Source organism: Pieris rapae, chromosome 20, assembly GCF_905147795.1.
Source record: "Pieris rapae chromosome 20, ilPieRapa1.1, whole genome shotgun sequence".
Lineage (NCBI taxonomy): Eukaryota > Metazoa > Arthropoda > Insecta > Lepidoptera > Pieridae > Pieris > Pieris rapae.
The window spans coordinates 1,719,730-1,732,220 of NC_059528.1; the positions used below are offsets into that span (position 1 = coordinate 1,719,730).

At 33.0% G+C, this 12,491-nt stretch overlaps 3 protein-coding genes across 4 annotated transcripts in view; 2 read left to right on the forward strand and 1 right to left on the reverse strand.

Annotated features, from left to right (window-relative positions):
• Positions 1-12,491, reverse strand: part of LOC111000793 (syndecan) — a 222,735-nt gene that overhangs the window by 95,905 nt on the left and 114,339 nt on the right. The gene's annotated exons all lie outside the window — the stretch shown is intronic.
• On the forward strand, positions 491-3,204 carry LOC111000789 (lipase 3). The gene is made up of 5 exons (XM_022270365.2): positions 491-649; positions 924-1,125; positions 1,496-1,869; positions 2,126-2,278; positions 2,733-3,204. Exons 1-5 carry the CDS (start codon positions 563-565, stop codon positions 3,105-3,107), a joined length of 1,191 nt encoding a protein of 396 aa, XP_022126057.2. The 5' UTR covers positions 491-562; the 3' UTR covers positions 3,108-3,204.
• LOC111000788 (lipase 3) lies at positions 6,845-9,876 on the forward strand. The gene is made up of 5 exons (XM_022270364.2): positions 6,845-6,958; positions 8,066-8,261; positions 8,598-8,971; positions 9,291-9,419; positions 9,488-9,876. Exons 1-5 carry the CDS (start codon positions 6,863-6,865, stop codon positions 9,857-9,859), a joined length of 1,167 nt encoding a protein of 388 aa, XP_022126056.2. The 5' UTR covers positions 6,845-6,862; the 3' UTR covers positions 9,860-9,876.

The window sequence follows — 12,491 nt, forward strand, 5'->3', positions numbered from 1 at the left end:
GATCATCGCTACTGAAGAAAAAACAAATAACAAAAAAAAACAAATTCATTAAATTAAATTAATTATGATAAGACAATTTGTAAAAGTACTACATCAAAACAACGTGAAAGTATTTTCTGAGGAAATCTCGAAAAACGATTCATTTAGTATAAGTACTGATCATGACTGATGCCAATTGAAGATTAGTTCGGAATGGATAAATTATATTAATTATGATAAGAAACTTTATAAAAATACTACATGAAAACAACATAAAAGTATTTTTTGAGAAAATCGTGAAAAGCGGTTTGATTTATAAGTTCTGATCATGACTAACGCCAACTGAGCAAGTAGATAAATTAAATTAGTTATGATGCTAAATTTTGTAAAAATTCTACTTGAAAACACAATGAAAAATATTTTTTTAGAAAATCTCAAAAAAAATATTTGATTTAGTATAAGTACTAAACATGACTAACACGAACTGAAAGATTAGTTCAAAATAGATAAATTAAATTAATTATGATAAGAAATTTTATAAAAATACGTCGGATTAGAAGAATACTTTAAAATTAAGTACACAATGATACGGGAACTGTCTTTGGTGATTTTTCTAGTGTGTGTACACACTTGTTCAACGTTGAATGAAAATAGGAGAAAACTTTCAACTGTAAGTATGTAATTACTTATTAGAATTATAAGACTATTGTGACACTAATTAAAACTAATATAGTCATTATCTTCAAGGTAAGAAAATATAATTGGGGTGAAACTTATACAATTTTTAAAACTAACATTTGTTTTTTTATTATATGGTTTGGTTTGGTAATATCAAAGAGACATAATTCGATATGTGTGGGAATAAGTTAACAAATAATTTAGACCATTATTCCAGATTATTGTGCGTACTAAAACATTTGTAACTAATATAATAATAATTTCAGCATGAAAGAATACGCGCAGATGGTTACCCATCACAATACTTTGATCTGATCACATCAGATGGTTACATTCTTCAAGTAAACAGAATACCCCGGGGAAGGAGAGATTTCTTTGACTTCCGCCGTCGTCCCATAGTCTTCCTCCAACATGGATTGCAAAGTTCTGCAAACGCCTTCCTTGGAATTGATGTTGATACCAGTCTTGGTATGTATACATTTTTATTGTGTGTTAATTTCACTGACACTTTCAAATCGTGAGCTGGCAAAGCCTATATAGTAACTATATTGTAGCAATATTTAAAAAACCCTTTAAGCCACCCAAAAACAGAAAGGTTAAGGTTTAACAACCATCTTGAACGGATAAATTAGGCCTACTTGGGTAGGCCTCATACATACATTCCTGTACCAAATCCAGGAACAAAATGTTTATAAAAGAATTCGCTGATGTGATAAAAATATGAAAATATACAGCAACTTTATTTTAATTAGAATAATATTAAGTGCACCAAACAAAAATGTTATTAATCATATCCGATACACTTAATGACAATTAATAAATGCCGTCTCTATTCCAGCTTACAACCTCGCTGACCGTGGTTTCGATGTCTGGTTGGGAAATTCCAGAGGTGTAGAGAACTCGCGTCGCCATCTCTTTTTGGACCCCGTAGATGAAACTACGAAACGCCAATTCTGGGATTTTACATTTGAAGAAATCGCCCTAATTGATCTTCCACGTATGATAGACTTTGCTTTATCCCACACCGGACAAGACAAACTCCACTATGTTGGGCATTCGCAAGGAGGAACTACCTTCTTAATTTTGAACTCAAGGAAACCGGAATATAATAAAAAATTCATATCGGCACACTTGCTCGCAGGAGTTGGATATCAGGATCATTTCCCGAGCTGGCTAATTGCTCAAGCTGCTGCCAGAACTGACGTGATTCGAGTAAGTTAATGTATGGTCTTTCTAATGATATATCTTTCTGAGGTAACCAAACTACTACTAATACTACTACTGTATTTGGTTGAAGGCAAGTTGAAATAGACGGGAACGCTAAATGGGAAATGAGGTAATTCCTAATTTGAAGGATCGAAAAGCGAATGTAGAAATGAGTATATAAAGAGTCCAGAAGACGAAATTGAAAAAATGAAAAAAAAAATGTTTACTACGATATAGTTTTACATTATTATTTTCTTTTCAGGGTCTAACTTATTTGTTAGGATACGTGGAAATCTTAGGCCCGTCCGACGATGGGAAATCAAATCTTGGTGAATTAGTCAACGCGGTGGCTAACAGTGACATTCAGCCCAAAAATGCTTTGTGGGACTTGATATCAATTATCAAACAAGCTATGGTACGTTTTATCTTACATTTTATACCGCCATCAATTAGATAAAGATCGCCTGTATAAATCAGTTAAATGTTCGAATAATGCGCGAAGCAAAGCCGTTTAAATAAAAACAAAAGATTTACTTAAGTAAAGCAATTCATGTAAGGCCTACGCTCTTTACAAATAAATAACGAAACGAGACAATTAATACGGGTAGCTGTCACTTGCCCTTTGATTTTGATATAGATAAGTATGTAATTAGCCTTCTGCCAGGCTAATTTACACATTATGTTAAACAGGCCTAAAATCCTTTAGACAGTGTTTGACATACGCATGCAATTTTAAGGTTTCGTCACTATATTTCCTTCATGGAACAAGCAGACATAATTATGCATATACATAGAGAAGAACAACAGATGGAACGCTAAACTTTAGCTTTTAAATAATATCTATTATTTAAAGTATATTATTCTTACAGGACGAGATGTCTCGCGCAAAAGCCGGTATAAACGGCGCTGCTGTCAAGCAATACGCCCATTACGGACAGAACATTCGCGATAAATCGTTCAGAAGTTATGACCACGGCGTTCTGCAAAACCTTATCAGATACGGCAGTATCACACCCCCAGAGTACGACCTAAGTAAGATCACAGTTGATATGACGATGCATTACACTCTTGGAGACATTCTTCTTGATGAGCAAGACGTCTTAGCGATGGCAGAGGCTATACCGAACTGCAAAGTCCGAAGAGTCGCGCGTGAAGATTTCTCACATACCGATTTCGTTAGGGCTAGAGACTCCAAGGAATTGGTTTACGAATACGTCATCGACGATTTAAAACGGCGAAAATAATTGTATGAATTGAATAAATCATCATAAGTATAAAATTTGTCTTTGTTGGATCTGCTATTTGTTGTGATGTTATTAAAGGGTTTTATGTAATAATTAATAAGCAGTTTTATTATTTATTTAAAGCGAGTTTTAGCGTGCCGATTAGAATAGTTACGACTTACGACTTATGACTACGACCAAAATTAAATTTGAGCTTTGTATCATTAAAATATTTTAAACAAACGCGAATTTAATAAATTTCTAATCCATAATGGATATACATGTATATATTTATAAGTTGTATTTCGCGACCTCTTCATTAATAATTATATAATTAAATAAATTAACATTTAAAACTTGAGAGTTGTCAAGGTACACCCGAATGGAACGAAGGTCCTTTCGATTAATTTGTATTTTAATTGATATCATAACAGTATGATAGATTTTCTCGACACCAATATTATATTTAATCGAGTAATAAAGTTTTAAGAGACCAAAAATTTCAAAGAGGAAGAAGGATGATGTCATGCTACGCAGTGATTAAATAGTAAAATAACCTAAATATAAATTAAGTGGCACAATTCATAAGAATATTTCGTATTTAGTGGTTGAGATGTTTTATTTCAGTCTCATTTTGTTAATCTCCTTGTATAAGCTGTTTAAGTATATAATGTTGAATTCGCGGAATTTTATGAGATTTTCCTGAAACATTATTTCTTTATATATTATAATGAATTTTTCAAAGGCTGATGATGTAGCTGTATTTTGCAAGGACCCCGGAATTATTATACAGGGACACTGGGGAACGTTTGATCTCTCGAAACAAAAACAACAGTAATTTAGTTAAGTGATTCCAAAAATGGTTTTCATTTCTTATCCCTACGAAAGGTCATCAGACAACATCACGAGGTGTTAATTTTTTCCGTCTAGCCCCGTTTCGCAACGCGCGATAAGGTACTTGGTTCCAACAATTTTAATTCACACATAAGCCGTTCTCAGGAATCTCCTCAGTAATCGTGTCATATGGAAATCTATATATGACATAAATAATAAATAAATCAATTTCCTTATTTTTTAATTAATATTTAAATAGACGTTTAAAATCTATTTATTTTTTATTATGTGTGAAATAACTTATACCACAAAACATTACAACGTGCGAACGGGAGGCGAGTAGCTAAAGAAGTTCACCGGAGAAACATATATAAGGCAAAAGATTGCGTGGACGTTCGCCAACGAGAACAAGACGAAGACTCTTCTTCCTGAAAATTATCCATAGAAAAAAAGAAGCGGTGACAGGGAGACATTACTAACATATGCATTACGATGCATAAAAAAATCAGTTGCCTTCACATAAAACCCTTAGATTTTTATTATAAGAAAATAAAACATAGATTAGAAAAGATAATTCGTAGTTTGTGACCGATTTATGGGCATAGCATTTTGCAAGTACTTGCTACAGAAAACTAATCAATATCGTCGCCATAAACTTTTATCTAGATTAGAAATTGCGCAAACAGTAGCTAACAACCTATATCTAAACTAATATAAATTAATCTTGCTTACGTATTGTTTTTCTATAGCAATTTATGGCATGCAAATTTAATTTTACGATCATCTTTATTATTATAGGGTATGTATTTAATATCAAGTTCACAATAAGAATGACTTGTAGTTTTGGTCAAGGAAGACTTTGCTTGTGGCTAATAATGCGACGCGAGTTTCCTCACCGCAAGGGCGATTGTTAAATGCGTTGATTGTAGATTGATAGACTCAACAGGGATGAAAGTCACACGTCCAAGCCAGCACTACTCTCATTCAGTATAAAATGAACTGTATCTAAGACATTGAATCTAACATTCCTCAGATGTTATCCTAGTAAATAATAATCAAAGGGTTCATGATCGTATTAAACCTCTAAATAAAACCGTCTTAAGAAACCTGATGAATTACGATTTCTATTCATGGTTTCATGTACATACACATTACATACATTTTGCCAACCGTTAAGAAACATTGATGATTGACCATTCAACTGTTTTATTATGAAAAATATTAGTTGTAAATATATAGTCTTCAAGTTGTAGTCTTCTTGTTAGGGGTCTTCAAGAGTTGTTTGTACATAAGCACATAGATAATCACGCAAATTCATGAAAGTAAGTCAGTCAGCACTCTTACCTATCGTGTCTTCCAAATTATGTTTATGATGTGATGAAAAGAGATAGATGATGTTTTACTTATAAAGGATATAAGGGATTGACACGTCTTATTAATGGATCATGCATTAAAACAACCAGCAACATTAAAACCTTTTTAGTGTGGGCGTTAGATTTATATATACATTTCGTGATTATGTGCTTTTTCCAATTGATAAGTAGGTGATCAGATTTCCGTGGCTGGCACACGTCTTCGACTTTTTCTAAGGCATTCTGGTATTTATATATAAAAATATAAGCAAAATAATATGAACAACCTTTCAAAAGCCCGCAGTGAAAGCTTTTAAAATTTCGTTATTTCTATTTCTTGTTTACAGGAAAAGCACTCTCAGGGATAAGATAAATAAAGCACTATAAGGATAACAAAGAAACTAACTTCATTTATACTAATATTATAAAAAGGAAATTGCGTATCAAGAAAACTGAAAAGTCTCTAGCGCATTTAAATAGTGTTTAACAATTACTTTACTTAATGTTTTTATTCTAAAATAAAAAAAGACATCAAAGGAGGAAAGATAATATAAAAAGTTTTTACGAGGTACTATAACATGTGGCTCCAGAACCACTTGCCGATTTCAAAAATTCTCTCTCTATCTTACATTATCCCACTGGCACATAGGTTACAGAATTTTCATAAACTTAAGGAATTGTAAACTTTGCTAATATAACTCAAGATGTGAATAAAATACAACATAACTTGGGGCTTTTACCAATATTTTTAATGTAGATACGACTTGAACACTATTAGCAATAGATCGAAGTATCATACGAAAGTTTTGCAGAAGAAAATATTTACAAGAGTCCACAATACCATGCTAACAAATAATTGTTAAATATACATTTAATTTTAAAAAATATCCAGTCGGAAGTGGATGCTAGTATTTATATTACTTACAGCAGTATTTCTCTTAATATATAGGTTTTAATATAAATTATAAGGTTATAATACAAATTTACATTAAAATATGATTTTCTTTCTTAGTAAAAAATTATATAGTAAATGTGTACTATGTATGTATGTTTTATTCTATTAACTATTATATGACTAAATTTGGTTCTTATAATGAATTTACAAGATAATATATGTGTTGTGTGGTGAATAAAAGTTATTTTATACTTATATGGTTTCAATATATAAATTAAACGTTACTGTTACGGATCGTAGTTTTTACGTACGTTTCGGCTTATTTTTTTTAATTACCGTACCTTTTTGGTAACTATATACCAACATATGAAATATATTGCTCTGCTACCCCAGAAAGCCTTCACGTTTTACCGGAATAAAAACAGTTAAGGTATTTTCGTGCAATTTTTCTCTGCATAAAAACCTTCGAAACCTACTCGAATTGGTCCAGTCAAGTTTTGCGCTTTGCAACGATTTATTTTTATTTATATATACGATATATAAGTGTTTTATAAGTTTGAGATTTCCGTATAAATTAAATACGGAACCATGAGTACCAGTAACAGCCATAATTTAGATTAGACTATTATCAGGAAATGAATACGGGTAAATATTATAAAAAGGATTTAAGACAATACACATGTACCATTCGAGAAATGACAATGTTGAGGTTACTTTCATTGGTGATTTTCGTGGCTGGCAGCTTAGCGTCGCCCAATGTTGGCTCAGCCCATAAAAAATACTACAAAACTGTAAGTATTACATTTCAAAGATATACCTGTGATAGTAAAATATGTAACAAGCTTACGTTTCGTCTAACATCGTATCCTATGGCTTAGACCTTATTCCCTTTTACGATAGAAATATTCAAGAAACATAGCAATCTAAGGTCAAGTAGGGTCGTAGACTCTGTGATTCTTGATAAGAGGCTTTTACTATCTATGGAATTTACAAGATTTGTTCAAGATGCAGGGGTTTTTTAGATATGTGAAACAATTTTTTTTACGTTATTTTAATTTGATTTGTATTTGACCGTTTTCCAAAACTAGTTGGCTTTATCAAAGCACTGATCTTTCATCGATACAGAGCCCCAATAAATAAAGAATGTCAGAACAAACAGGGTGTTATAGTTAAACCAGATTTTAAGACAGAAAATATTACATTAAGCATGTTAGAAGTGAAACTTCTTTAGGTGCATGAGGGTAAAATTTTTTCTGTCACCAAGATGTACAGCGTTTTTGTTGATGAAAAGGGAGAGAGCGATTAAGACCGATTGAGAGAGAGTGAGAAAGGGAGATCGAGAAAACTTACACACTATTGGTTTTTAGCATTCGTTTATTTGTTACATTTTAGAACTTTAGATGGCAATTCTGTCACATAACGGCTTGTGCAATAAACGCATATTTTTTATTTGTTCATTAGCAGGTATGCAGTGTGTAAATAGTGTGAGTCTAGATATACAAATACACGGAGTGATGAAAGAAAAAAAGAAAGAAAGAAAGAAAGAAATAACTTTATTAGACACAATCATGATCTTAGTTATAATTAATTTACATAGAAGTTTCACTTCTGATATGTGTATTTTGTTCGCACGCCATTTTTTTACTGAACATGGACCTGAAACATATCTAATGGTAAGTGAGAACGCCACCCATGGATACACTCATACTGCCAGAGTGCTTGCAAATATACGGTCGGCCTTTCAAAAAATGCTACGCTGTTACGCTTTTTTCTTGAAGTCTAAGTTGAATTAGTTGGGAAATATTTCTATCGGCAGCTTGTTTCATTAAGCGGTGCGCTCAGTTGAGCATTTATTCCATAAATGCTCTTTATTTTTATTATGCAAGTAAATCTTTTAGCATGAAACTATTGCCGAAGCTGGATATCCCGTAGAAACTCACGATGTTATAACCGAAGATGGTTACATTCTGGAGCTGGTAAGGATACCTCGTGGCAAAAATGATAATGGCAAAGTCCGACCACCAGTTCTCATGATGCACGGTCTATCGGACTACGGTGGCACCTATATTAGTCTGGGTCCGAAAAAAAGTCTTGGTAAGAGTTGATACTTATACTAACTATTATGATATGGTTTTTAATGTTTCGTTTTGTTACGAAACTTGTTTTTTACAGAATACTTTGATACTTCGTTATCTTGATAACACACTTTGTGTTGAAAGATCACCTCTCAGATATTATGTTAAAATTAGGAAATATAAATTATTTTTATATCCTTATTTGGTTAGGCGCAAAGTAATCACATTTAAGATTATTTTTTAAAGCAATTTTTTTCTAACATAAGGTAGTATAATTCAGTGTTTTTCTATATAGTTGAAATAATAAGTGCTAACTGTAATGCTAGTTATAAGGCAAATATAATTATTTTTACAGCATACAATTTAGTCGACGAAGGTGCTGATGTCTGGTTAGCAAACGCGAGGGGCGTTGCCAACTCTCGTCGCCACGTTACCCTGGACCCAGACAACGATAAACAGAAAAAGGACTTCTTCGATTTTACCTTCCACGAAATCGGAACAATCGATCTTCCAGCGCTCATAGACTACGTATTAAAAGAAACTGGTCAAAAGAAGCTTCACTACGTGGGACATTCTCAGGGTGGTACCGTTTTCCTGGTTCTCAACTCGATGAAACCGGAGTACAACGACAAGTTCATTTCAGCTCATCTGCTGGCAGGAGTTGGTTATCAGAATTATTTCCCTAATGCAGCCCTACGTGCAACAGCTTTGAGCGTTGACATGATCTACGTAAGTATTAAATAAACTTCTGAAATTACACAAGATAAATATTTAAAAGAAAAACACTTTTTTAACGGATTGTAGTTAAGTATTATTCTCAGAACAAGGCCTCCTGGTAGTTTTGCGAATGGATGGCGTAGTCTTTCTCGTTCGCGAATTTTTTTAAACGTTTTTAACATTTATAATAATTCCATAAGACGTATCTAAACTGAATAAACTAATTTTGATTATTCATTTCAATTTCTGAAATTTCTTTTGACTTACAACTTCTTGACTATATGCTATGCTATAATCTCAGAGAATGTTAATTATATAAACGTTATTTCAGAACTTCGCTATTAGAAGCGGGCTTATCGAGCTGATAGGGCCAAATTGGGGAGACCAAATTGCCGAAATTGAAAATCAACAGACTCTAAGCTTGGGTGTTGATTCGAGATCATCTGTTGGGGATATTCTGGTGAGTGTTCATGGTTTAAAGCGAGAGATTATAAGTACCCACAATGTTTTTATTTAATTGAATTTCAGGATGACATCATAAACGCCGATAAACTATTGCCTGGTGCATCCTTGAAACAATATGCCCATTATGGACAAAATATCCGTGATAGGAAATTCAGACAATGGAACTATGGAATTCAGAATTTGCGTAGGTACGGACAACTATCTCCGCCAGAATATGACCTAAGAAAGATTACTGCTGATGTGACAATGCACTACACAGTCAACGACAATCTGCTAAGTGAACGAGATGTCTTAAATATGGCTAAAGTTATGCCCAAAGTGACTGTGAGAAAAATCGCCAGAGATACGTTCACACACACAGATTTTGTAACCGCAGACGATGCTAAAGAATTAGTAGTAGACTTTATTGTTAAGAAAATTGCCGATTTCAAATAAATGTTATTTTGAAGAAATTTTTGTTTTATTACACTACATTAGTAAAATCAGACTTGCTGTATTAGGTAATTATTCTTTTATAGAATAGGAGGCTAAGGGGACCCCCCCTTTTATTATTAGTGATTATGGAAAATTAGTCGAATGATTGAGTGTCTGAGATTGATTTATAGGCGAATCCACATTTTAAATGTTCAAAATCAAACCAAAAATCATTTGCATTAGACCCAATGAATCGTAACGAATTATTTTGGGATACTGGTTCACGCTTCGTATTACACCATTTCCACACAAATAGTTTAAAAATATGTATTTAGTTACAAAGCAAACGGGCAGGAGGCTCACCTGATGTTAAGTGATACCGCCGCCCATGGACACTAGATTCTAGAGGGCTCGCGAGTGTGTTGATGGCCTTTTTTCTTGTAGGACCCTAAGCCGAAATGGTTCGGAAATACTTCAGTGGGCATCTTTAAAAGTTGCACCTTTTTTACAAACTGTATAGTTTTGCCTTCGAGAAAAGAAATTATCTACAACGAAATTGACTCTTTTTTATTTAAGAGAATTTATAGAATGCGTTTTTTCTTATTTAAACATTAACTATTTTTATCAAACCATACAAGAAATTTACGCACGAAAAATCAAGATGGGCATCATAAATCAGTATTGCCAGTTGAGTTATCAATTTGCAAACTGCACATTCGCAGCGCAAACTATTTTAATTAATTGAAAGCAGTGGCTGGTGAAATTTGTGCAACTCACTGCTGCGTACGACTCACACGTGCGACTGTTTACGCTAGTAACTCGTTAAATATGAGATGTTATATATTATTTGAATAATTGCTAATTCTAGTATTTGTCATATTTAGTAATGGAAACATAAAATTCAATAGAAAATATTAACACTTCGCTGCAGTTATAACAAAAAGATTTAAACATTAAAAGAGGGGAACTGGTGGCATTATCCCTTTCGAGCGATCTCTTGAGAAACTGTGAATTAAGGCAACTAGTGTGAGAAATATTATTTAAATAGATGAGCGCAATTAGTGCAAAACTACATAACATATAAAGTTACCAAAACTAAACTAATGGCTCTTCCATCCAGAGCCAAGCAATTAAAACATAAATATCGCATACAATGACTGACTACTATAATCACTTAGTAACGAATGTGCGAAAAATACCGTATACAAACATCAGTAGAACACAAACAGGCGATTTATATGAGAGAACATATATGCCGTTACATAAGATTAATAAAGCTTACGCAGTACGAAGTTGCAATCAATACCATTGGAGGCAATATCTAGGCCTATCACGCAACGACCAGTGAAATATTGGTTACTTTGAGAAACGCGTTAACTCAAGATTCCCTTTGGAGTAGTTTGGCCCGAATTAAACGTGATACGAGTTACAATAAAGTCCTTGTATCGGACAAGCAATTCGTTAGCACTTGATTTGTGACGGTAAGAATAATGGAGAATAGTAAAATAAAATTATTGTAAGCAATAAATCACGATAAAATGATAATCAAGAATATCACAAAATATGAAAGACGTGTGTGTTTACAATGTGTTTTCGGCGTAAAAAGTGTTCTATACGGTTCATTGCACGTTTAAAACCGACGCCGGTTGGAATATATTAAACTTTATTTGTCTAAAGCAAGAATATAGGGAAATTGGCGAATTATTTTATAGGAAAATTCAAATATCTCGACATTTTGCTGACGAATCTTAAGCTTTACTTTACGTAAAATTTCATAATTTTAGTTCCAAATTTGCCATTTCAATGGTTGTACAAAGAAATGTGTTACACTCGTACATAAACCATCATTTTTTACCACTTATCTGTATAACGGATACTTAATTTCAATAGGATGATCCATTACCTGTAATAAAAAAAAAAGTTAATATTATATGATTTACAATTTATTTAAACAATATGTGTATGGTCGTAAAATATAATATAGTAAATAACGCACCTATTGCCGTACACAGTACAAAGACGATGTTATTTCTTAAAAATTGAAAATAGTATTGAGGAAGATGAAATAGAAATAAGCCTCTAGTGAGATGGAAACAGAAATATTGCACAAGACATTCAATCGAAGCCTGACTCGTGGTTCTTACGAGTCAATAGGCTTAGTTATATATTGGTTGAAGCCTAGCAAATGGAACCTTATACAAGTCCATCTTACATATAGCAATATTTGTACTGTTGAGTCTCCTTAAAATAACAAAGAATTTATATGTAAACACCATTATACGTGTTTTTTTTCATTTATCAGTTTAATTTATAGGTAATTTATCAGTCTATCTTATATGCGCAAAGGCGATGAGAACTTGGAGAAACTGATCGTGGTTGGTAACACAGAAGGCAAAAGATCACGTGGCCTTTCTCCAACCAGATGGCCATCAAGTGAAAGACTCATTGTCTTCAAAGCTATACAGTGTCGTAAGCGCTGGACCGGATCCGATGGAAGCAGATAGTCCGCTCTAGATGCTTCGTTGCTGACCACGCTCAGACATGAATTGTCGACTATTAAGAGAGAGAGATCAGCCTATCTTAAAAGTCAGAGTTACCGATTATATTAATAAATAAATAAAATATTCTTAAGTAAAGTACAATTCATTAAGAA